At 40.7% G+C, this 26,867-nt stretch overlaps 2 protein-coding genes across 7 annotated transcripts in view; one reads left to right on the top strand and one right to left on the bottom strand.

The window, feature by feature from the left end:
• CAPN3 (calpain 3) overlaps positions 1-12,998 on the bottom strand; it is a 111,831-nt gene extending 98,833 nt beyond the window's left edge. For 4 of the 6 annotated variants that reach the window (XM_075192438.1, XM_075192440.1, XM_075192439.1 and 1 more), the window contains exon 1: positions 12,412-12,997. In XM_075192438.1, the coding sequence (XP_075048539.1) occupies positions 12,412-12,699 (288 nt within the window). In that variant the 5' untranslated portion in view covers positions 12,700-12,997. Of the gene's footprint in view, positions 1-12,411 lie in introns of all 6 variants that reach the window. The other 2 variants (XM_075192442.1, XM_075192441.1) reach the window with 1 other exon arrangement.
• Positions 12,999-24,423: 11,425 nt separating this feature from the next.
• Positions 24,424-26,867, top strand: part of LOC142109109 (putative N-acetylated-alpha-linked acidic dipeptidase) — a 79,239-nt gene continuing 76,795 nt past the window's right edge. The window contains exon 1 of the mRNA XM_075193154.1: positions 24,424-24,704. The gene's annotated coding sequence lies outside the window, so the exon portion shown is untranslated. The remainder of the gene's footprint in view (positions 24,705-26,867) is intronic.

Raw genomic sequence — 26,867 nt, 5'->3', positions numbered from 1 at the left:
TAATGTACAGTTCAGCAGTAGTGTTGATGTTTCACAGAGGGAATACAGCTAAATGAGTTTCAACTTCTTAAAACTTTAAAATCTACATGCCCACTGAAAAAAAAAATAATCACAAGAAAGTCCCTCTGTTGGCAAAAAGTCGAGTGGTTGTGTCACAGTTTGTTAAGTGAGGGTTACATTGGATCTAAAAAGTGTGACCTGTACCATGATAGAGAGGTCATCATATATGAAAGATGGGTCATAATGGGTCATTGCAAAGGTTAATAATATGGCTTAACCTTTGCACTACAAGTTAGTATTTTAAATGCAAAATACAGATTTTCTATTGACTCACTAGTGAGAGTTAAAATGCCTATCCACGCATGGGCTGAGCAGAGATGAGCATTGCATGAATCCCGTGTTATGGAGGAACAAGCTGTTTTGCAGAGCTGAAAAGTTCTGCCGATTTAATTTTCAAGTTCCGCTTTGCTTTGCCATTTCTTGGAATGCCATTCTGCACTGTTTATTGTAAATTAGCATTTTATGGAATGAATAAATCTAGGTCGACAATGTTCAGTTCAATCTGATGTGTGGTATGGTTGGAGTAGAACTGGAAACATAGGATAATAAGGTATCTAGTGAATTATGCCAATCCAATGGGAAAAGCATTTTGGTCACACTCCTGACATAATGCTGTGCTTGTAGAAAAAAAAAAAAAAATTAATCCACATGGGCCATTCTTTTGAAGTTTATCTTTAGCTTGTGAATACAGAGGAGGTCTTTCAGAGGTTTTACTAAGTAGTTGGGCTACAAATGTCAGATAGTTAAACTTTAAACCTTTTAGCCAAGAGAATTCCTTGCACTCTGAGAATCCGGGAGTGAGCAAGAAATCCTGAGACTGTGCTTGGAGACTTGGGACAAGTGTCAAATATGTATTTCTACCATTTCCATACAATAATTTAACAATACAACAGGGAGTTGTGGGACTGTTGTTATTTCTAGAGATGGATGAACCAATTCTCAAATATTAATCGATGAATTAGTTCCAAAACTTAACATTTCTTTGACACAACTAATTTACCGACTATAAAATGAATTTAATGTTTCACGATTTATCATTTTATTAGGGCATGAGCTATAAAATCTGATTATGGCTAAAGATAATTTGTGGTTTGAAAACGGATTTTGTGCTACAAAAGCATTATTTTCAATTACTTTTGCTTGACAAAACAACTCTTGTGGGTATATTACTAAACTACCGACTTGAAAAAGTGGAGATGTTGCCTATTGCAAACATATTCTAGCTGTTATTTTATAGAATGTACTAAATAAATGACAACTAGAATCTGATTGGTTGCTATAGGCAACATCTCCAATTTTTCAAATCCACAGTTTAGTAGATATACCCCTTGGTCTGTAAAAATTGTACGCATACACCCAATTGATTTTTTTATTGATGAGCATGTACAAAATGAATCGGGTTACATTCCAAAATATGTTGGGGTTTTTTAAATGCCTTCTGTTCAAAATATAAAAGGATGTTTGGCAGTCATTTTCTCTACATCATTGCATTTAAACCTGAATGCAATTGGTTGTTGTACAGCAAAATTAGTCTGACATTATTAATATTATCATAATTATCCACATTTATTTACAAGGCATCACTTGAGGTCTGCAGTGCCGTTCAGAGAGCAAACAATATAGTACATGGTATAACAGTATAATACAGTAAACAAATAACACTGTTATACCATGTACAACTCACAACACAGCTACTGGGGTGCAAGGGGAATATATTTAGAGCAGGCTGCTCAATAGCATGGAGGAGCAGAGTCAACGGACAGAGAGCCCAAAGAGTAGGTGCGCACTGTAGCTGATAAGCAAAACAGGAGGGAAGAGAGCCCTGCTCACTAAACTTACAATTTAAAGGGAAAGGGACAAATGGTTGATACATGAGAGAGAGCCAATGTAAGGAGTTCTGTAGGCAAGAAGCAAGAGTGGGAGAAAAGGTGGATAAAAGAGGGTGAGGTATACCACATGGTAAAATGGTTAAGTGGAGGACTGGTAGGCTTTTATAAACAGGTGGGTTTTCAATGATCGATTGAAGCGATACAGGCTAGGGGATAGTCTGATAGAACAAGGGAGATTGTTCCAGTGTGGGGGGCAGCAGAGGATAAATCTGATACAGGAGTGAGATGTGGTTACCAGAGAGGAGGAAAGGCGACGGTGATTGGCCAATCGGAGAGGGCGGGAGGGAGTATGTATAGAGATGAGGTTGGGAGTTGGAGAGGGCCCTGTATGTGATGGTGAGTTAGAAGAAGATTCAGTAGAGATTAGCAGCGAGGGGAGTCAGATTTGGAGCTGCGAGAGCGGAAGATACATCTAGCTGCAGCAGAGGTAGAAACAGAAGGAGCAGTTGGCAATGTAGGAGGTGAACCACGAAAGGACAGTGTCAGAAAGCCCTATGGTGTGAAGTAGGAGAGGGCAATCCATGGTGTCAAAGGCCACAAAGAGGTCCAGGTGGACAAGCAGGGAGAAGTGGCTCCTGGATATGGCCGAGAGTAGATCGCTGGTGACTTTTGTCAAGGCAGTTTCTCAGGAGTGGAAAGAGCATAAGCCAAAATGGAGAGGATCAAGGAGAGAGTCATCAGAAAGTTAGCTGCTGACACGGTTGTAGACAAGCCACACAAGTATTTTGGAGGCAAAGAAGAGAAGAGAAATGGGGCAGTAGTTAGAGAGTGAGGTGGGGACAAGATTTAAGGGAAAAGATGAGGGGAATATGCCAGTGGAGAGGGACAGATTGAAGAAGAAGTGAGCAAGGTGGGAGCAGGCAGAGGGGGAGAGGGAGTGAAGGAGGTGAGGCGATGGGATCCAGGGGGCAGGAGAGGGTGGAGAGGATAATATAAGAGAATGGACTTAGTCACCTGTAGTGGGCCAGAAGGAGCACAAGAGGTGGAGTGGTAGGGGTCACAGAAGACTAATGAGGGGAGATTTTGTGTCTAATGGCCTCAATTTTGGAAGTGAAGATGTCAAAGTCAGTGATAGTAATGGAGGATGGAAGTGGAAGGGGGGCAAAAGGAGTGTATTGAAAATGGCAAAAAGGCAGCGGGATTGGAGGACTGAAGAGATGAGAGACTTGAAGGGTTGTTTAGCTAGGGAGAGGTTGGAACTGTAGGATGAGAGGATGAACTTGAAATGAAGGAACTCTGCCAAGGAACAAGATTTCCTCTAGTAGTGTTCCGCAGTACATGTGCATATTTGAAGAAACTAGGTAAATTTGGAGTGCCAAGGTTGCGGATTAAACCAACGAAGGTGGACAGAAGAGGTGTGGTTGTAGAAGGAGGCCTCCTGGTTGGGACAGGCCAGTGTAGATTCAAGGAAGAGTAGAGTTTCAGGTGAGGAGGCCAATAATTGCAGGATCAAGAGTATTAAGATTGTGTCTAGTTAGGGTAGATATGGGTGTGGGAATTGGTGGAGGAGATGAGGAAAGAGTGAAGGAGAGGTGACGGTTGTCAGAGAGTGAGAAGGGAGTGTTGGAGAAGAAAAGGTCAAGGGAGTTACCAAGACAGTGGGTGGGGGGGGGGGGGGAAGAGGTTCATTATGAGAGGTCGAAGGAGGAAGAAAGGGCAAGAAGTTTGATGGACACTGGTTCTGTGGGGTTGTTGATGGGAATATTAAAATCACCTAGGATGATAGCAGGAAGGTCTAAGGAGAGGTAATGGGGCACCAAATTAAAAAGAAATTGGGGAATGGGACCATGGGGATGGTAGAGGACTTAGACACAAAGATGGATGAGATAGAACAAAGAGTAGAGTGGATTTGAAATGAGGAGAATGAAAGGGAATATATTTTATTTTTATTTATTTTTTCACACACACTGCAAAAGAGATTTTTGCCAAACCATATTTTTGTGTGCTACCAGAATATATTTTCAGCCACAAAAATTGTTTTTTCTTCAACAGGAAATTCAACCTTAAAAAACACAAATTAAGTCAATTTACGCATACAAATATTATCAGAAATTCAGTAACCTATATTCTAATGCATGCCTGGCAAACGCAATAATCATTTAGGATTACTGGTATAATATATTTATTTTTTTAAATAGATGATACATAGTAGAAATCAAGGCCACAGATATCTATGGAGAAAGGGAGTAAGACACAATAATAATCAGGGATTGCCAATGATCTGTGTGTTCACTTTTATTACTTTTCTCACGTATTTGGTTTTAAAACGCGATACATATTATATTCACAGTTTGCATTAAAATTGGGTGAAATGCATGCTGCATGATTGTGGCTTCTTTGTAGGCATAAGCACGTACAGTATGTGAACTGTCTGCAATGTAGCCATACAACGTGTGTATGTCTATGCTGAGCTGCTGCTGTGGAACTTTTTCATATGCATGCCTTATGCATGTTTTTTGTATTAGGTAAACGTCCCTAATTATCACCTAGTGGGACATTACCATAGTGGGGAGCAGTGCCCTGGGATCTGCTGCTGCTGTTCAGTGCAGGGAAGTCTCATAGAAGGCAGACCTGCAAGACTGCCCCTGTGATTTGAATGAAACCTCTAGGGACTTTAATAAATCCCTTTAGCAGGAGAGAGGAGTGCTTAAAAAGGGGAATATGGCTGATAGATGTACACTCCCCTTCACCATTTTAGGCAGCCATTTGAAGGCAGTACCACCCTTCCTGACCATTATTACTTCGTTAGGTTACAAGCTCAGAAGGGTTCAGTTTATTGTACTTTTATATTTGTATGTTCTGTACACCTATTTATTGATGAAAAAACACACAAAAGGTAGGGAGTGTGCATTAGAAACACAAAGAGTGGAGGGGCTCAAGTCGAGAGACAGTAAGTGAATAGACATAGGTTGGTGCAGTTTTGTTGATTATCTTGTATGTTAGCAATATTTTATATTGGACTGAGAGCAAAGCAGCAGAAAAATGTTTTTTTCATGAGAATCAGTCTCGCTGCTGCATACTAAATAGATTGTAGGGGTGAAAGTCTGGTGGGGGGGGGGGGGGAGGGGGGACAAGCAAGGAAGGAACTGCAAAAGCCATTGTGGTAGATAATGAGTGCATTAATTAAAGTTTTTTTGCAGTGTCTTGTGTAAGATTTGTGCATATTCTGGAAAGGTTTCTTTAAATGTTTGTAACATTATTTAGATGTAAAATGGATGTGGGGATCAAAGGACAGTTATGAGTCAAAGATAACACCTAGGCAGCAACCTGGAGAGGTAGGTTTTATTGTTGCATTGTCAACAGAAATAGATATGTCAGGTAGGTAGCGTCTGTTAACTGGTGGGAATGGTATTAGCTTTGCTTGTAAAGGATTGAGTTTGAGTTGGCGAGAGATGAAATGACAGGAAGACATTCAGTGACGCGGCCCAACATAGATGGTAAGAGATCTATAGAGGATAGATACATTTTGGATTTCAGTATCATCTCCATGCGGATAAAACCCAAGGAGCTTATCAGAAGAAGTGTTATAGATAAAGAGCACAAGACCTAGTACGGAGTCTTGTGATATGACAAATGATAGAGGAGGTGGATCCAGAGAAACAAATACTGAAAGGGCAATTTGATAAGTAAGATAAGAACCAGGTGCCTGATTCATTAAGGATCTTAACTGTAGAAACTTCTTATTTCAGTCTCCTGGACAAAACCATGTTACAATGCAAGGGGTGCAAATTAGCATTCTGTTTTGCACATAAGTTAAATACTGACTATTTTTTAATGTAGCACACAAATACTTGATAGCTTATTTGTACACTGAAATTTAAAGTTGATATTTGTGTCATGTTTAATGTCATTTTGATCTGCACATTACCATGAGGAATCCGCTACTATCTGCAAAGCGATCACTTCCTGCGATCACTAGTTATGGAAGATGAAGCATTAATGCTCAAAATGATATTGTGTTTGGAATAAAAATAGGTTGGTAAAAACTGGATTAGGTCAGTTCCCTTAGGCACAACATGTGATCAGCTGTTGGAGTGAGCTGGCCTCACCTTATCAGGGGAATCCTTTGAACTGACCTATGATTTGCGTTATACTGGACTGACCTGAACCCTGGACCAATGAAAACCTCTCTGACTGTTATCTGTGTACATAGTGACATCATTAGTGTTTTTTCTATCAACTGCATATAACCAAGTTTTCCTGGGCCATTGTTCTCTACCTTCATGACTGCAAAACTACATGGACCTGGGCCCAGGTGAAGCGCTAGCGAAAATGTAATGTATTCGTTTTTTTATACTTTCCTGCTTTATTATATCTTTTAATAGTTATGATGGCTTACTGTAACCGCCTTGGACAATGTTTATTGGTAAGCGATAAAATGAACATAACACTACTGTACAGTGCTGTGGAGCACTGAGGTGCCTTATAAATCTACCATAATAACAACAACAACTCCCACTGGATACTAGATAAACACTTAGGACAGGATATGACAGAGGTCACTTATAGCAAGCCGCCTTTCCCACCATGTACTCTGATACCCCCAGGACTTGTACTCAAAGTAGTAAGAGTTTATCTGTATCTAAGGTGCTAGGTAGAAATGAGGTATTGATACTGGAAGTAATTGGCAGACCTTGTAGAAGTATACTAGGAAGTATACAAATGGTTAACCAGAGAACACAAATTGTCAAGGGTAGGCAGCGAGCAGGGATAACCGGAGACAAGCCAAAAGACAGATCGGGCAGCTTGTTCCTGGGTATTCTGTCTGCTTCTCACCTTAGATTTTTGTCTTGTTTCTGGTCCAGAAACAAGACAAGAGTCTAAGGTGAGAAGCAGACAGAATATCCAGGAACAAGCAAAAGTCATACTGCAAGCATTCAGCAAAGGTTTTTAGCAAAACAGCAGACTTCACAAATGCAGGGCATAGACATCATCATCGGGAGGAAGGCTAAGACCTCCCTTTTATTTAAAGTAATAAGGACCAATCGTAGAGCTCCATAGGAGCAAGCCCTCCCACAGGCCAATAGAAGCATTTGAGGTTAAGGGACCGCCTATTTCTGATGCAGAGTCCATGCTGCCCAGGCAAAGAGCCAAAATGAAAGAGACAGTGCATGTGGTGCTCGCAAGAGGAAGTACTTTTCCAGTTGCCTAAGTAACCAGCCGAAACATCAGTGAGAGCAGTCGGGAGTAGCGCGGCGGCTTATAAAAGTTATGAATGAAAGCATGACTGAAGAGGGTCCAATATGTTGTGTAAAGAGAGATTAAGCAAGCGGCTCAAAAAGCTTGAGAGGGAGAGAGGGTGAGGGGGGATTTTGGTTAAGACTGGGATGAGCACAAGACCGGCATCGACTGATTTGTGTGGCACAGAACCACAAAGGTACATAATGATGCCACTTCTAGTGCATGGCAAAGGACAGTAGTTTATAAACCTGTGAAAAAGGACTTGATCTTTACATGTCCTCAAAGGAGGAGTAGACTGGGGAACCCTGACTTTCAATGGGATTCCTTTGCATCATTCAAGTGCAATTTGCAAGGGAAATTGTGTTTATGGGTGTGCAAATATCATCATCACCATTATATAGCGTCACTGATTCCGCAGCGCTGTACAGAGAACTCATTCACATCAGTCCCTGCCCCATTGGAGCTTACAGTCAAGAGAGAGAGAGAGACACTAGGGTCAATTTTGATAGCAGCCAATTAACCTGCTAGTAGTATGTTTTTGGAATGCAGGAGGAAACCCGGAGCACTCGGAGGAAACCCACGCAAACACGGGGAGAACATGCAAACTGCCCACAAATAAGGCCATGGAAATAAAAAAAAACACTCAAATGTATAACGGACATGAAAAAAGGCTGTCTCCAGCCTTACAGAAACTCCAACAATCTCTAAAAAATGGCCCAATCAAAACAGTAGGGAGCTTTGAAGTAATATTTTTACTTTTCCCACAATGCACACTCTAGGTAAAAAATAATGCAAATGCTTGGGTAAAGCGATTACACAGGAACATTTCTTAAAACAGAGTGTGCACCTGGGCTTGCAGAAGTTTTGTGCATGTCTGCATATTTTGTATCTGGTAAATGACCTTTAGGGGTCTATTTATGACTCCAGTGTGGTAGCCATCAATATGCATCACTGCAAATCACAGCGGTACATCAAGAAGCACTGCAGCAATTTATTATGGTGTTAACCTCCCTCCTTTACGAAAACTTTGTGATCACCGGCAGACTAACACTGCTGGCGAATGGAAAAACTGCTATGTGCATAACGTTTTCCTGGGACAGAGAGGCTTCAGCTGGATCCCATTGAAATAGACCAGTAATGCCACCCTGAGAAGGTGTTACTTTGCGTCTACAAGATTTGCTTTTCACATCTTAATAAATTACCTAATGCTGCTGTCCCTATAGAGGTCTGTAGGGACATCGGTTAGTGCTGATTATTAGGTTAATGCCAGAAAACGCTACCATTTCTCCAGTGTTAACCCTTTTGATAATTAAGTGCTGAAAGAGCCCTTTGCCATGTTCACTCTGGCAGGCTCTTCACCACTTGTTAAATAGACCCCTAAATGCCTTGCTCACTGCCCAAATTGGAAATATAGGATTTAAAATAGAGAAACTAGTACATTTGTACAATATGTATATTCACCAATATACACCAATCAGCCACAATATTAAAACCACTGACAAGTGAAGTAAATAACATTGATTATATCGTTACAATGGCACCTGTCAAGGGGTAGAATATATTAGGCAGAAAGTGAACAGTCAGTTCTTGAAGTTGATGTGTTAGAAGCAGGAAAAATGGGCAAGCGTAAGGATCTGAGTGACTTCAACAAGAGCCAAATTGTGATGGCTAGAAGCCTGGGCTATACCATCTCCAAAACGGCAGGTCTTGTGGGGTGTTCCCGGTATGCAGTGCTTAGTACTTACCAAAAGTGGTCCAAGGAAGGACAACCAGTAAATCGGCGACAGGGTCATGGGCACCCAAGACTCAATCACCCATAACAGAGCTACTGTAGCACAAATTGCTGAAAAAGTTAATGCTGGCTATGATAGAGTGGTGTCAGATCACATGCTTGCTGCGTATGGGGCTGCACAGACCAGTCAGAGTGTCCATGCTGACCCTTGTCTTCCGCCGAATGCGCATACAAAAGGGTACATCAGTGCTAGAGATGGACCATGGAGCAATGGAAGAAGGTGGCCTGGTATGATGAATCACGTTTTCTTGTACATCATGTGGATGGCTGGGTCCATGTGTGTCGTTTACCTGGGAAGGAGATGGCCACAGGATGCACTATGGGAAGAAGGCCACCTATCTAAACATTCTTGCAGACCAAGTACATCCCTTCATGGCAATAGTATTCACCGATGGCAGTGGCCTCTTTCAGCAGGATAATGCGCCCTACCAGACTGAAAAATTGTTCAAGAATGGTTTGAGGAACATGACAAATGTGTTGTCTTGGCCTCCAAATCCCCCAGATCTTAACCCGAATGAGCATCTGTGAGATGTGCTGGAAAGACAAGTTCAAGCCATGGAGGCCCTACCTCCTAATTTACAAGACTTAAAAGATCTGCTGCTACCATCTTGGTGCCGGATACCAAAGGACCCCTTCAGAGGTCTTGTGGAGTCCATGCCTTGATGGGTCAAAGCTGTTTTGGAGGCACGAGGAGGACCTACACAATTTTAAGCAGGTGGGTTCGATGTTGTGGCCGATTGGTGTATATTAAATAGAGATGGGCGGGCTATGTTCCCCGAGAACCGAACCCACCCAAACTTTGCCTATCAGAGTACCGAGCCGAGCAGGCTCCGTACTCTCCCGCCCACTCGGATTCCAAATTGAGGCCGAACGTCATTGTGACGTCGTCGGATCTCGGGGCTCGGTTCTCGCGATAATTGAAATCCAGAAATACCCGCTTCCACAGCAATTCATCGCCATTTGACAGAGGGACAGAGCAGGGTGTAGTCACAGGCTGATTAGAGCAAGGACAGAGAATATACCTTATTCTTCATCCAATTCTGATAGCACTGCTGATAACAATTGATAGAGAAGAGAGGAGGATAGAGGAGTCTATTTTGTCAATATTTGGCACTACAAGTGCTTTGGGGTGTCCCCCATTCTTTTGCATTAATATTTATGGCTGTCAAAAGTCATATTTGTCAGCAGTCTAAAAAAATAATATTTAGCACTCCCAAGTGCTTTTGGGGTGTCCACCATTCTTTTGCATTAATTTTTCTGGCTGTCAAAAGTCATATTTGTCAGCAGTATCTAAAACAATTTGTAGCACTACAAGTGCTTTGGGCTCAGAATGGATTCAAAGCAGTCCACATATGAGCAGAATGAGCAACCAGGTTCTGTCACCAGTCCTGATGGTAGTGTTCCCAGTACGTCATCTGGGAAAGGAGATGTCAAACTACACAGTCTTTTGAAATCAGTCAAAAAGACACACACCCAAAAAACATTTACTGTTTGAAGCGAAAAAGAAGTGTACCTGAGGAAAAGTTAAGTGCCGATAATAAAAAATTGCCAACATGCCATTCTACACACACAGTGGCAAAGGGAGAATGAGGCCTTCACCTTTCTCTATTAGTGGCAGATCCAAAAATGTTACCGAGCCTGCAAGTGGTGCACAACTACTGTTACGCGTCAAAGCCAAGCTGCAAGATAATAGTAAGGCATTAGAGGATAATGTTTGCTCTGAATCAGAAATGACACCAATCCCTGTGGAGAGTCCATCCAACAGTGGGATGTCTAATCGTGAGCATTCTGTTAGTGTACCCATAAAGAAGGGGCCTTTCAGCAGTTCTGCTGATGTGTGCCTGAACAGCCCGAGTGTAGCCGGTGATACACCAATTGAGGATGCCACTTTGGAAATAGAAGAGGGGGAGATTTGTATACGTGACGAGGGCACTAATGAAGATGTTGATGATTATGATGCAGACAGATGCCAAATTGCCTTTCTTAATTTCTATTTATATTCTAGATTATATAACGGCTGAATAGTTTTCTATTTTACTCCTAGTGGAGAGGGGGTCTGATGCAGACAGATACCAAACTGCCTTTGTCCATTTATTTGTATATTCTAATTCTACAGTCTATGCAGGCTGCTTTTTTTCTATTTTACTACAAGTGGATGGGGGGGTGCTGATGCAGACAGATACCAAACTACCTTGGTCCATTTATTTTTACTTTCTAATTCTACAGTCTATGCAGGCTGCTTTTTTTCTATTCAACTACAAGTGGAGGGTGTAATATACACCCAAAGACGATGGCTTCATTGCCAATAGGCTAAGATGAAGAGGAAGAAAACCAGGTTTGTGTGCAGAATTAAGGACGGCCTACCAGGGATTAAACAATTTTCTTCCTAATTTATTAGCTTTAGAATTACTTTACTTATCCAAGAAACAGGTGGAGCACTAAATTAGGTTATTTTATGCCCAAAAACATTGATTTTTAAACAAAATTGCAAAACAAAACCAAAACCAAAACACACAAGGGTGGTTTGGCAAAACCAAAACCAAAACCAAAACACGGCGGTAATCCAGATCCAAAACCAAAACACGGGGGTCAGTGAGCATCTCTAATATTAAATAGACTTATGTGATTTTTAAAACTGATAGTTTGTTATAATTTACAGTTACTGTATGTGTATTTCAGGTCCCCCAAACTTACTTTTTAGGCTAACGTCACATCTGTTTTGGCAAACCTTTCTGCAAAAATGGTCAACAACAATTTCTATATGAAAACAAAACCATTAACATTTTCACATCCGACATACTTCCCCCAACTGTGAGTGAACTATCCCACTGTTTTGAAAGTCCTGACTCTTGTAAGATATGTCCCCACCGCACACACCCGTCATTAGTGTGCATGACTTTTTTTTATATGAGGGGCGGGTTATTGGGTCAGCCCAACACCCTTGGAAAGCCATTAACGTGGCCAGGCCATGCTCTTAAAGTAGCATGGTCATACCATCTCTAGAGGATCTGTTGCAGCACATGGGATTTGTCCCGATTAGGCAAAGCCCAAAATTGGGAGGAATGCATTTAATGTTAAATAATAACTCTGTATAGTATACTAGACATTTGCTTCTGTAGTTCTTACAGTACGTAATTTACCAATTAATTTCTCATCTTCTTAATGAACTTAACATTATAACACCATTGGTATAAGTTGAAAACAACACAGAATGTTTGTATCTCTTCTGTACAGTGTAAGTGGCTCATTAAAATGATTATTTCATTTTCTGGCTTACTTTCTATAAGAAAACACTTACCTTTTTCTTATCTATGGCTATCAAGGTTAAAAAGACAGAATCTGCTACACACCTGTACAAAGCTTCCCGCATTACATGTACATTGTTAAAAGGTTTGGCATATGCTATGTTAACTAAAAATAACTTGAACCTCTTGCAGATAGTCTTACAATGCCTCCATCCTTTAAGCTCAAGCACAAAATATTACTTACTGGAGGTCGTTTCCAGACAAACTCGATAGGAAAAGTCTGGCTATAGAACAAAGAGCTGTCATTGGGTGGAAATTCCCGATCTTCAAAGAGGACTTTCTTTTCCAAATATTTGTCTCGCAGCTCCTCAAAGTTCTTACTTCGTTTGCCTATAATTGGCAAGTTCCTGCTGATGATGGCAGAGTAGATCCCTCCACCACCTGCTCCTGAGGCTGTCTCATTGGCACTACCAGTAGGGACTGAGCCAGCTTCAGTCGGCTGCACTACCTGGGCAATTACTTCCGACGGCATGAAGAGAGTGTGCCTGGAGGAAGAACTGTACAATAATATAGACACACAAGTTTCACAACAGAGATTACAGGAAGTTCACTAGTGATGAAATCTCTTTCTCAGGGTTGTCACTGTCTCATTTTATTCTAACGTGCCAGTGAGTTGTTGTAGAGCAAACCATCGTTTTCTAGTATCTTCCACAGGAAATCCACTGGCCAGGCTCAGCTGTTAGTATATGAACGCTCTTCCAACAAGTTGCCGTGTGAACTCTGGAGTGGCTGCTGCTTGGAAGAAGTTTCTGTCAGGATTCTAAAAATAAACCGAAAGGCTCTTTCTGGCAAGCAGATTCCTTTACCCAAATTGTGACTGCAGGAAACAAACATGTTCAGTCAGGAAAGGTAAATTCCAAGCTACTTAAATACAGTCTAACAATGAAGCATGCCTTTCTGGAACACGCACTGTTCCTGCACACAAGTGCTTTGTCGTTTGCATTCTATGGATCTCCCATCATTTAGCTTTGTAAACACACAGCTGCTGTAAAATTATGGGGAAGTGATACTGTCCTGTATGTCAGATTTTAAAACAAACCATTTGCAAACCACATTTTCTAAGAAATAATTCCAATGCCATTTATGACCAACTCTGTTTAATTGTTTATAACCAAATGGAAATGATCATTAAAAAAAAAACCCATAATGGAGCAAATCCATATTTCAGGATTTGGTCAAATTCCAAATTTCATTACACAGGATTCTGGCGAATCTGCAACTGAATTTGAGTTGGTGGATTAAAATTGGGCAATATGGCCCAAATGATAAAGGGCCTGATTCATTAAGGATCTTAACTTGAGAAACTTCTTATTTCAGTCTCCTGTACAAAACCATGTTACAATGCAAGGGATGCAAATTAGTATTTTGTTTTGCACATAAGTTAAACACTGGCTGTTTTATCATGCAGCACACAAATACTTGATAGCTTATTTTTACACTGAAATTTAAAGTTGATATTTGTGTGCTACATGAAAAAACAGTCAGTATTTAACTTATGTGCAAAACAAAATACTTGTTTCATCAAAGTTACCGACATCAAGAATGAGGGGGCATCTTGTTCGCTGACTTTGCAGGCGATGATGTCATATTACCTCTGTCCTGTTTTTTTTCTCTGTGACAGGCAATTTGCTGAGGAGTCATATTTGCATGGTGATGACGATCACCTTCGGGTTCTCTTTGGTCATCAGTCCTAGTTTGTCATCGGGCTTTAACGCACTCTGCCTTTCGTCTTTTTGCTGCTTCTTGCTGTGCATTAAATTAATTAGTATATCATATTAATTTAACTCGAAGTGCCAATAAAAATAATGGATCGAACAATGAGTCAATTTGGAATAGCAAAGGTCGTTATAAATAGTAACTGCCACACAAAAAACGGAGCAAAATAAGCCCAATAAATGAGGAAAATCTAGTAGGTAGGACTAGTCAAGTACAGAAAAGAGTTGTTTTCAAACAGTTTACCAAATCTGTTTGTGTATTTATAAAGGTGAAGAGCAGCGTTAGCATGTAAATATTATATATATATATATATATATATATATTTTTTACTATATATATATATATATATATATATATATATATATATATATATATATATATATATATATATATAGATTATATATAAAAAATGTAAAAAAAAAATATATGTGTAATATATATATATATATATATATATATATATATATATATATATATGTACACACATTTACAAATAAGCATTCTCTGAATATACAGCTTCATTATTCATTGACTGCAGGGATAGTATAAAAGTACCTTACACATAGCATTTAATTCTTCCCTGAAATGTGCATCTTTTTTATATTTCTACAAGATATAAAGACAGAATATGTACGGGGAGAAAGTGTTTCACAAGCCCAGGTTGTACATTGAACAGTTTCCCGAGTTATATTCTAAACTAGATCAAGACTACAGTCAGCTCCCATTCATGTTCAACTCTTGTTACACTGTAGCTTTGCAGGAACATGCCACCTGTTGCAGGGCATTCCCAGAACTCATTCTCTGTTGCATATGAATTTGTTATTGACAAAGCGCCTTTCACACTTCAAAACAAAAAAAAACACAACAAATATGAAACAGTATTTTCATAAATCTCTGAAAATAAATATGTAGAGTATTCATTACTGTCATTATATAAGGAGACTGAGATAGAGAGAAATATGTACATTGATTATATGTGTCAGCCAGATAAAAAAAAGCTTCCAATGCATGAAAAGGGAAAGCAATGTATCACCAATGTATCACAACAGGCAATGAAAAAACTGCTGCTTCTGCCTTTAGTGAAACCTCTTCACTGCACAGTGGAACAAATATGGTACGGAGAAGGCAGAGCGCTGAAAGTCAAATTTATTTAAAATAACAAATTAAAAGATTGCACTTACAGAGCCATAAGCATATCATGTGTTTCGCATAGGTGATCTTTCAACAAGCAAAGTGAGAAGACTTCATAATGGCCCAATGTTACAGAGACATCTTCTACAGAGTATACACAGGGGTTATAATTAACTCAGTGATGTCACACCAAACCTCATCTGCAGGTAATCAATGGAACCTACTGCTAATACATAAGGCTTAAAACAACACACATAAGAGTTGTTGCTATCCTAGCTACAATATAGTTGTATAAAAATAAACTGTTTATAAAACAACACACATTGGGCAATCCTCCAGGAAAACATTAAAATCAAAATTATCATTGAATCCATTGGAATGCAGAGTATTATGTGTATACTCTATTTCCAATAGTTCTAACATTTTCCTAAATTATTTAAAGCGCCATACTCATTCCTAAAGAATGGTAAATAAGGTGGATCAGCATGATTTCATTCACTCAAATGATGATATATCGCATGATTTGCACTGAATCATTAAGAAAAGTAAGTAAAAAATAGGAGTACATTTTCTGCTGGACAAAACCATGTTACAATGCAAGGGGTGCAAATTAGTTTATTATTTTGCACATACGTTAAATGCTGTTTTTTCTTGTAGCACAAAAATACTTAATAGCTTTATTTGTACACTGAAATTTAAAGTTGATCTAGAACATGCCTTAACCCGACTATAAATTTGCCATCATATTTTAATTTTAGCTGTCCCTCCAATGCAACATGGTTTTGCCAAGGTTCAAAGTTACTAATTTTTTTTTTGCATTCCTTTCCTCAATGAATCAGGTCCTTAATGTGCATCTTATGTTAATAAATACATTCACAAAGTTATTTAAAAGTCCAGCCTATATACTATATTACACAAGGGCACTCTAGTACAGGGGTGGGCAAACCTGTCCTCAAGGGCCATATCCAGTTCATGTTTTTAGGATTTCTGTCTGTAGAAACAGGTGGGATAATTACTGACCCAGCCAAATAGATTAACTCAGCTGTACATGATTAAAGAAATCCTAAAAACATGAACTGGATATGGCCCTTGAGGACAGGTTTGCCCACCCCTGCTCTAGTATATAAATGACAAAAGATGATTCACAATCTGTTTTCCCTTTTATATGAAAGGAACATCCTGTGACATGAGAACCTATCCCTTTTGCTGCATCCAAACACAATCATCCACCCATTAACATTACAGTAAGTTTGCCTGTCTCCTGGGAATGAAGGGGATATTTTAGATTGAAGATTATGGGCCTGATTCATTAAGGAAAGTAAATGCTGATACTCACCATATTCTGCGTTAAATTGCTCTGCGTATGCCCAGAAAAGGACTATACGCCAGAGAATGTAATTCTATTCAATTCATTTTTGAGTGCAAAGGACACTTTCAACAGCTTATAATCTCATGCGTGGAACAGGGAGGGGAAGGGGTGTATGCACGTAGTCAATGTACAGTAAGGGCGTGCCAAGCTGGAGTGCACACAGCAGTGCCGGACTCAAGCTTTGGGCCTCTCTCAAGTACGTGTTTTTCAGTTGTATCAATTGTACCAGCTACAGGACAAGTGTAAGTGCCAAGTGATAGTGATGAGGGTCGTGAGTTGTAAATCTGTAGTCATCCTAAGTCTTTCCATTGAACCCTTGGGGTCTTCTTTAACTTTTCATATGCACTTTAAAGAAGTGGACACAAACATATATTTGGATGCACAAAGTGAGCATAAAAATCTGTGACTTAGATAATGTCAAACGCAGAGTAATTGTGCACATTATACACAGCATAACGCCAGTTACGCTCCTTAATGAATCAGGCCCCCCCATGTTTATCATACTCTTTGTCAGATCATTTTTTAACATTCAGACAGTTTACAGCAGAGCTTCTCAAATCTAATACTCAGAGATGCCCTAACAGTGCATGTTTTCCATATCTCCTTGCTGGAGCACAGGTGTATTCATTACTGACTGACAGATTTTAAAAGATCCACAGGTTGCACTAGTTATTTCACATGTGACCCAGAAAACATGCCCTGTAAGGGTTCGCTGAGGACTGGATTGAATAAATACTGGTTTACAGCATAGAAAACCACCAACATGTGGATAATTGTCCAAAATTGACCCTATATATTACAAACATATCCCCTGTGCTATTGTAAGCTATATACACTTGCAGTTACCAGTCCTGAAGATCAGGCCATTTTTGGGTGGGGGTCCATTAGTGAGTCCAATGATGTCTGGATTGTGACGTGTCAGATGGAACCAGCCATAGGACTCAGTACTGCTGACTCCTTAATGATATGGTATGAGCTACAGGACAGGTAAATTCTACTATGCTCTAGATTATATATAATAAACAGATGCAGGTAGGATATAATTCATATTTGCAAAATGGATCCAGAAAATGTCTTTTGAACATTTAACCCCTAAATAAAACATTGAGTAGAGTTAACCTTTAACGGGTGTTATTCCAACTTTCATACTAATTAAATAAGTGGGGTATGCTGATCTGTGAGACCATGTATTCTAAACAGACTTCAGTACTTGGATACTAAAGGTTTTTCTACCTTAATCTACTACATCAGGGGCACGATCTGACCGAAGCAGACTTAAGCGATATACAGGCTAGTAAGAGCAGAATTGTTTGGTTCTAGAGTTCAGCAATAGCATACACCATTATAAGGTGAGAGATGGAAGATGTCCCTTCGAGACTAAATAAGGATCATAAAAGTTGTCCTCTGACTGATATTATTAGTGGCTACAGCTTTATTAACCACTAAGAGTGCTGCACTGGAAAACTCTTTAGTGAAAAGTTGGGGAACTGTCATTTTTTTCAAGAAGATACATTATCCATTTTGGCAAAAGCCAGTAAATCTACACCATCTACTAACATTTGTCTCCAAGAAGCCGAGATTCCGTTACTATAACTCATTCCACATTAATATACATTGGTGGCGGGGGCCATTTATAACTGGGACCTCAATATGGTGACCATGCATTTCTGCGTGCGGACCCATAATCACAACCCAAATGTTTTTGACAACCTCAGCTTGCAGTAAACTGGCCAGCAAATCACTTATGGATCATGGTACCCCAATCCCTGTACAATAGCGTCCAAAGGAAACATTATGTACAGCTTTGTGGGAAAGCCTGGACTTCACCACTGAGCAATGAAATCCTGTGAGGTCACAATGATGTCGTTAACATGCTGTTACAAGGGAAATTTGTTTAAGATTCATGTCAGCAGCTGTTTGGTCTAAATGACAATAATTCTATACATGTTGACAATAGGGGAGACCTGAAACAGGTTGCTTATTTTATATAGAGTTAAAATAAAAAATAAAAAGCAAAATGTATATTACATATACTTATATTGTTAGACAATATAACTCAGTCATTGCTGCAATGAAATGACATGAACTCACCGGCACATAGACTTTTGTTGTTCCTTTACTGCCTTCTTGATGTTAACTTAATTTTAAGGAATTCTCTCCATTGATCACCCATAATATTCACATGGCATATAGACCTTCCTCCAACATTTTATTGAAAGTAAAAGTCCTCACTTGATCTTTTATAGGAACTCTTCCTTGTAGCAGCACATAATACAAGTCTTTTTTAGAATTTTGGTGATTGATTTTTCCTGTTGGGTACTTTTGTGGGGCGTAAGAATTTTTAGATGGCCAAAGAGGTTGCTTTAAAGGTTTTTAAATCAGCTCTGATTAAATCACAGAGTTTGTCAACCTGGTGTCCCCACAGAGCTCTATGGGCTTCAATATGCATGTTGGGGGGAAGTTTCAGGACTTTATAATAATGTTTTATTAGCGTTTATTAAGCATTTTAACATTTTATTCACTCATGATGTCTTTATTCACTCATGAGGAGTATAACATATCTTCTGGGTTACCAGATAATCTCCAGTCATTTTTGCGTACTCTACTGTCAAGGATGTCTGCCTGCTTTTGGATTGCCTTAAGCTTTATTGAATGCAGACCAATTGTACTTTGCGTCTGAGATAAATTGTCATCTTTATATTCATCTTGCGTTTCCCCAGGGCTGTCAGATGTGAAGCAATTCGGTGGATATCACTTTGAAGTGAAGAGATTTCTTGTTTTAGTCTCCCTCAATATGTGCTGAAGGGTTTGTTAGTCCTGATAATTAGGCAGGGACTTTAGGTAATTAAAAATTTCACCCAGCTCAGCAAAGTTTGGAGGGTGTTATGATTTATGTACGGCTGGGTAAGGTGAATTCTCCGGATGCAGCAGCAGTACCGATGCCATATTTGGAGCCGGGCACCACACGTGGAAAGCAGAGCGAGAAACTGGTGGAGGACTGATGTGGGGGAGATTTTTTCAGTGTCTCTCGTTTGGCTTCTCTTCCTGTTTTTTCACCATTAATTCTGGTATCAGGCTGCCATTATACTATAAGCTGTCAGGCACTCCGGAACACACTTAGGGCCTGATTCAAGTCCAATCGCAACTTGCACATAAGTTGTGTTTTAAGAGGACAGAACTTGAGCATAGTTGCTTCCGTATTCAAATCCAAGTGTATCTCAAGATACCTTTTCATTTCAATCTGGGTGTGTGTACACTCTGCCAGGGTCGGACTGGCCTGCCGGGGAGCTGGGGTATTGCCCAGTAGACCCCGACGTCTGACGGCTCCGCCCCCTTCGTTGGTGGGGCAGAGCTGTCTTGTAAGTAAATAAAATGTAAAAAATTCCATCTGGGTTAAATATCTTTTATAGCCAGTGAATTTTATCACATTAGAAATGTTAGTATGACATTTAAAGTTAGAAACAGTAATAATTTATGCAAGCAGTGCATAATTTATAATCAATGTTTCATGTTTGGAACCAATGATGCTTTCATTCAGTTATCAGAATCACTTTGTAGTGATATTCTACCATCTAGTGGTGATCATAATTACAGTCTAATAAGGTTGCTTTCGCTTACATTACCAGCTGTAGCTCCTCTCAGCAGGTTACATAATTTGCTGTAGTGAAGTATTTTCTGGAAAGCACTGTTACCATGATAGGTAGCTTGAGAGATTCCTCAACCCTGTCAAGTACCCTCTTGCACGAAGAACTAAGAGAATCCTTACAAAAACCTCTGGCCGCACAAGTGGAGTCACCCGTAGCATTAAGTTTATGTACTGAAAAACAAATAATTATAAATACCCTCTGTCATGGTCTTGTGGTCCATTCAGTAGACCAGGGGTCTTCAACCTTATAATACCTACAACTCACGTTTGGATCTTTGTTGATGGTAAAATTTCCTAAGCGCCCACCGGTGCCGCAGTAACTCAATTTAACGTAAGTGCAAAGTAATTTTTAGAGGGGATGGTTATTGTATTTAACTATATAAGTAGCAGCTACTTGCAAAAGCCTATTTGAAAAAGTCAAACTCTGCAGTCTTGCATATACAGGTTACTGTATTCACATATATACAGTACATGCAGGTGCAGGTTGTTAGCATTGCACTGTAACACTCTGTGACACAGTTCCTGTTTCGTCCGTGCAGGATACACTTCTTGCTGTGGTGGACAGGCTCTCATACTCATATTAAGAATAAGTACTAAACATAATATTATTATTATTAGGTGCCTCCAGTCTTTACCTATGACTATCACTGGTTAAGGGGAAATCCTCCCAAAACTGTAAATTGAGTTAAACCCAGTCCTAAAGAATATGTATGCAGCAGCTACTAGATGTGTCTGTTCACTGCGGGCACTAATGCAAGATCTGGAGTGGACGCCGAACTTCCACTTTCAGGAGCATGCGCAGTAGCATATTTCAGATACTGGAGTTCTGCCCCACTTCCTCTTACCACTAGACCACTGGGGATCGGGCTGCCATGGAAAAGGAGTGTAGTGCTCCTGTTTCTAACACTTAGCAATGTAATCATTGCTAGAAATCCCACTGCCCACCATGAAAGCTGAATCACCCACTAGTGGGAAGTAGGGACCAGGTTGACTACCACTGCAGAAGACAGTGAATGAGGGTGCTGAAACATATTGCAATTTAAAATAGAATAATTTATTATGGCAAATATAGGATTTCAACTAAGGATTGTTATCCTCAAGTCATGGGCCCTTACAGCATATGGTTTTTGTGCTTTTCACAAAGCAAGCCGCTCACGTCAAGTGTATTAAAATAAACAGCAAATTACCATTTAAATGAATCATACTCTGTTTCTATACTGTATATATTCTTTGCATACAACTACTGATATACCGAGTGCTGACAAAGTGGTTGAAAGCATTGTTGAAAGAATATCTCTTTCTTCCCTTCATCCAATTATACTCAGGAACACCCAATATTTGTGGCAGCAGATTACCACAGACAGGTGATTGGTAAAGATTATTCAGTATAGGCCAGTGGTTCCCAAACTTTTGCAGGTCGCGGCACTCTTAGAGTCTCCATAAGTTTTTCAAGGCATCCCTCCAAAATAATTACTGAGCAGTCCTGTTTTAGTTGGGTCAAAAAATTGTAATAAGTATTTAGGTCAGGACAGAAATACTTATTTAGTTGTATACAAAAATGCCCCCTCTGCATCCAGACACTCTGCCACCAGACACTCTGCCCCCTCTGCATCCAGACACTCTGCCCTCTCTCATGCTGCCCCCTCTGCCCTTTCTCACGCTGTCCCCCTCCTCTGCCCCCCCTCCTCTGCCCTCTCTCACGCTGTCCCCCTCCTCTGCCCCCCCTCCTCTGCCCTCTCTCACGCTGTCCCCCTCCTCTGCCACGCTGTCCCCCCTCCTCTGCCCCGCTTTCCACCCCTCCTCTGCCCTCTGTCCCCCTTCTCTGTCACACTGTCCCCCTCCTCTCTCACGCTGTGTCCCCCTCCACTGCCCCTCTCACGCTGCGTCCCCCTCCACAGCCCCTCTCACGCTGCGTCCCCCTCCACAGCCCCTCTCACGCTGCGTCCCCCTCCACAGCCCCTCTCACGCTGCGTCCCCCTCCACAGCCCCTCTCACGCTGTGTCCCCCTCCACTGCCCCTCTCACGCTGTGTCCTCCTCCTCTGTCCCTCTCACGCTGTCCTCCTCCTCTGTTCCTCTCACACTGTCCTCCTCCTCTGTCCCTCTCACGCTGTCCTCCTCTGTCATTGTGTGAGAGAGGAGGATGCTGGGTCCCGGCACCACGTGGATGGGTAAGTTTTTGTGTTGTTTGTTTTTTTCTATAGCTGGCCCGCAGGACCCCTGTGACAGCGACGCGGCACCCCTAGGAGCCGCGGCACACACTTTGGGAACCGCCGGTATAGGCTAAACTTTCCATTGAATCAGTTTCCACAACAGATTGTTCCTTTTTCAAGGAATGGTAGTCCTTTGCAGAGTGTAGTCTTAACATTCACTGTGGACCAAGGAAATATAGAACGAGTTGACTCAAACTAAATGTGTTCGACCAGTCACTTGTTCCCTATCAAAAAGCAGCCAGTTCCTTGAATTACTACTTTAAAAAAAAGGGAAAAAAAAGGGGTTTGGATGGAAGGTTTGTAAGACATCACTTATTTATTGAGAATAGAGCGATATTGCATACATTTAAAAGAGGCTTTCCATTTTATATCCATTAACCCAAACCATAAATGTCTCCTCAGGTTTTACTGATAAGATTGGTTTATTTTTCAAGTGTAATGGAATGTAATTGTGTCTGGACTGTACATTGCCCCCTACAAAGAAATTGAATCGTGAAAGAGACATGTCATACCCACAACAACAGAGTCCCTTCTCTGTAAACATTAGCTTTTGTGGCTTGAGGTGCTTAACTGGTTCTCATTCATACTACATACCCTGGTCTTAGATACTGTGGCTCCTAGTCTGTGTGGGGCGCCTTGCATTTAATCTTAGTCTTATAGTCCCTCTTTGAGAGAACATATTTCGGCTATTTTTTACTAGTCGAAAAACCTTTCCAGCCAATAGAGGGTAGGTTGTCCTGTCTATGAGGAGGCCAACAATGATACTAACCAATTCAAGGGTCACTCACTGAAGGGTGCTGCTACTACTAAGATGATGGCTACATGTATTCCTTTACAAACAATTATACATGCAAGTCCTAAGCTCAGACTTTTGTAAAAAAAAAAAAAATATGAGTGGAGACTATCTGAATGACAAAAGATTGAGTGTATCAGAGCAACCATCACATATGTGTATGTCTGCCCACCAGGTGGTGCTAGGTACTGGGCCTCCCTGTAAACAAAATACAGGTTTGTAGGATTCTATGACCTGAAAACTTGCTTTGACAGCTATTCCCTTACACAGCAATTTAATGTGTTTCCTCATAATGTGCCAAAGTTCATTAATAACTTGTACCAGAGTATGACTTCTTTATCACAAGCATTTCAGCAAAATGCACCTTGCGTGAAGATGGGGTGAAGAAGCATCTGCTGTTTTTGGGAGTCTGGTGCTGGGCTCATAGCCAAGAGCTGCTCTCCAAGACCATTACTAATACGGAGGACCAGCAGCCGACAGCTAGTGGTAGTGCCGGGACTGTCGTTTATGGGGTGCATAACAATGACTTATTTATCCATCCATATTATTAAGTGTACCTTACCTATCTAAGAGCATGTGTAATGGTCACTTAATGAAGGATAAATCATCATAATCATCATCGCCATTTATTTATATAGCGCCACTGATTCCGCAGCGCTGTACAGAGAACTCATTCACATCAATCCCTGCCCCATTGGAGCTTACAGTCTAAATTCCCTAACATACACACACAGACAGACAGACAAAGACTGACTAGAGTCAATTTTGATAGTAGCCAATTAACCTACCAGTATGTTTTTGGAGTGTGGGAGGAAACCGGAGCACCCGGAGGAAACCCACACAAACACGGGGAGAACATACAAACTCCACACAGATAAGGCCATGGTCGGGATTTGAACTCATGACCCCAGCGCTGTTAGACAGAAGTGCTAACCACTTTGCCACATGCTGCCCATAAAGATAATTTATATAATATTATCATCATTCAAGTGTCAGAAGAAATTCAGCTAGTTTACTAACCTCTCTGCATCATTTGGGAAAAAAAATCACTAACCCCAATTGCCGAATTTTCCTAAGCACTGTTACATTCATTGGTTCTGATAGCATCATGTTTGTATGTCAGTCACAGGTGAGCACATGTATTTGGAATTACATCAAATCCGGGAAACCTTGGCAAATGCATACATGATTGTTCCCTTCAAGCCATTGTCCTCTGCACTAAGAAATTAGGAAATACAGAAGTCATTTTAAAACATGTGCTTCAGGCTTGAATGAAAAGGGCGTAACATTTTCTGATACACAAAACAATATCGGACCCACATATTGCATAATCCACCTTTCACTAATCCACTTGAATCTCTACACTCCCATTCTGTGTTAGTTATCAGCACTTTAATCTAGAAGCACTTCTTGAACTTTGGATATCAGTACACCGTTGAAAGTCAAACATTCAGGAAAATTCATAATCAATTACTAGGAGATCAGCAGAATTAAAATCAAGAAGGGACGAAAGAAATTGGAACCAGTCTGCAGTAAGCAAAAGCCTGAAGACACTGGAATTCATAGAGCTGCCTGAGGAGAATTACATCTGGTATAAACCTACACTCAATGGTATTTACTATTATTTATTATATTTAATAGATTATTACAGATGCATTATTTTAAAGATATAACAAAGTATTGCACTGGCATTTAAAGGACTGGACTTTTCTGATAATATAAGTATTGGAACCAACTTCTGTGTTGTAAACAGCATCGACTTGCAATAGACGTATAGCGACAGTTCAATATGCCATGGGTCTTTTTTTATTTGCTGCAGTGGAAGGTTGTTGCTGCACTTTACATTTAAAGCGCCGCAGTTTGTTAGCCCTTGAGAACTACTGGCAGAAGTCAGAATCTCACAGGTTGTGATGGTCCCAAAGTGGTATTTGCTAGTTGGGAGGGGGCAAAAATGTTTAGCATGAAGTTTTGTTCTATGTGATGTAAAGGACAACTTCTAACTACCAGCAAGATTTATACCACTATTTTAGGTAGTGGAAGATGATTAGCATTTTGTAAATCAATGTTGTACTTTTCTGCCCTCACCACCTAAATTTAAACCACAGTGGCTCAGTGGTTAGCACGTCTGCCTCACAGCATTGGGGTCATGAGTTCGATTCCCAACAATGGCCTTATCTGTGTGGAGTTTGTATGTTCTCCCCGTGTTTGCGTGGGTTTCCTCCGGGTGCTCCGGTTTCCTCCCACACTCCAAAAACATTCTAGTAGGTTAATTGGCTGCAATCAAAAATTGACCCTAGTCTCTCCCTCTCTGTCTGTGTGTGAGTGTGTGTCTATAGTAGGGAATTTAGACTGTAAGCTCCAATGGGGCAGGGACTGATGTGAGTGAGTTCTCTGTACAGCGCTGCGGAATTAGTGGCGCTATATAAATAAATGATGATGATGATACTCCTACCTTCCCAGAATCACACAGGCACAAGTTAACATTTTTTTCCTTAGCTATTGGTGCTGGATCGCATCATTTTAGATTTGCGGTGTGATGGCGTGAATGCGGTGTTTGGCGGGGCCAAAATTACGCAATTTGCTGTACCACGTCCTCTGCACTTGCCACTTCACCTCCTGAAAGGAAGTTTATAACATTTGGTAAGTATGGTCATTGTATGTCATTTATTTGTGTCATGAACTCTTCAATGTACAGAACTGCATAATAAATTGGTCTTTTATAAATACTAAATGCATGTTTGCATAGTTTGCATATGAACTAGATGCACTGCAGTGCACCTATGTAGCATATGTTCTTTAGATGTTATGTTTTAAATGGCTGACCTAGCAATCCTAGTTGTAAATAGAACTGGTAATGCCTGTAAAAGGTGCTTTAGGGAAAAGGACAACTAAACCGAAAATCTCCTCCCTCTACAAAAGGTACTTACCCGATCCTAAGGGACGGCTATGGAACTAACCATACACTCTTTGCCAAGAACCCCATGGTCCAACATCATTGTACGGACACCTCAGTACCTTGTTATAGGGAAGAAACCAGACAGATTGCCGAAAGGCAGGAATATCAGATGGGAAGAAAGGGGGTGTCCGAAGCGAAGGCAGGGAGTAGATTGCCAACACTTTGTTTAGTTGTGGGACTGGGAGTGGGACAACAGAAGAATCCCCCTCGAATATCATATTCACTATAGTACGAGTGAGGGCCCCTACCAAGAGAGACAACACCGACACACAGAACTCATCGGGAAATGGTCACATTCTCTAGATAGCCATCTGCAACTCTGCAAGTCGGACACCTAGGACCAGGGGTGACACAACACACAACCACCCCACAGAGCTAACTACCCTCTCAAATGTGTCTCCCACACTAGCATTATCTACAAACACTAGGTGTGGTGCACTACCCTAGCTCACACCCCACAGTTTAAAGATACATATCACAATAGATGCAGATGGAATAACGGATACCAAAAGCCTACCTTTAATAGCGGTCTGACTCCTGGATCCTGAAATGGAAAATTACTTAACCAGGTACTAAACTAACCTATACCCAGGTGAGACCGTGTCCTAATCCTCCACTATTATGAGGTGTCCACCCTCTTCTAATGGCCAATAGTCACCGAAATCGAGCGAGGGTCAGCAAGGAGCAGCACAACGCAGAATGAGGAGTCCTCTGCTGGAACCATCAGCGGCCGCTACCAGAACTCAGAATGATTATCTCCAACATTGTATGGAGAACACTGCCTAATTAGGAATCTCTGGATATTCCACCGGAACTCA

The sequence above is a fragment of the Mixophyes fleayi genome, chromosome 12, assembly GCF_038048845.1.
Source record: "Mixophyes fleayi isolate aMixFle1 chromosome 12, aMixFle1.hap1, whole genome shotgun sequence".
NCBI lineage: Eukaryota > Metazoa > Chordata > Amphibia > Anura > Limnodynastidae > Mixophyes > Mixophyes fleayi.
The sequence above is the reverse complement of the archived record's forward strand: the minus strand, read 5'-3'. Positions and strand labels throughout refer to the sequence as shown.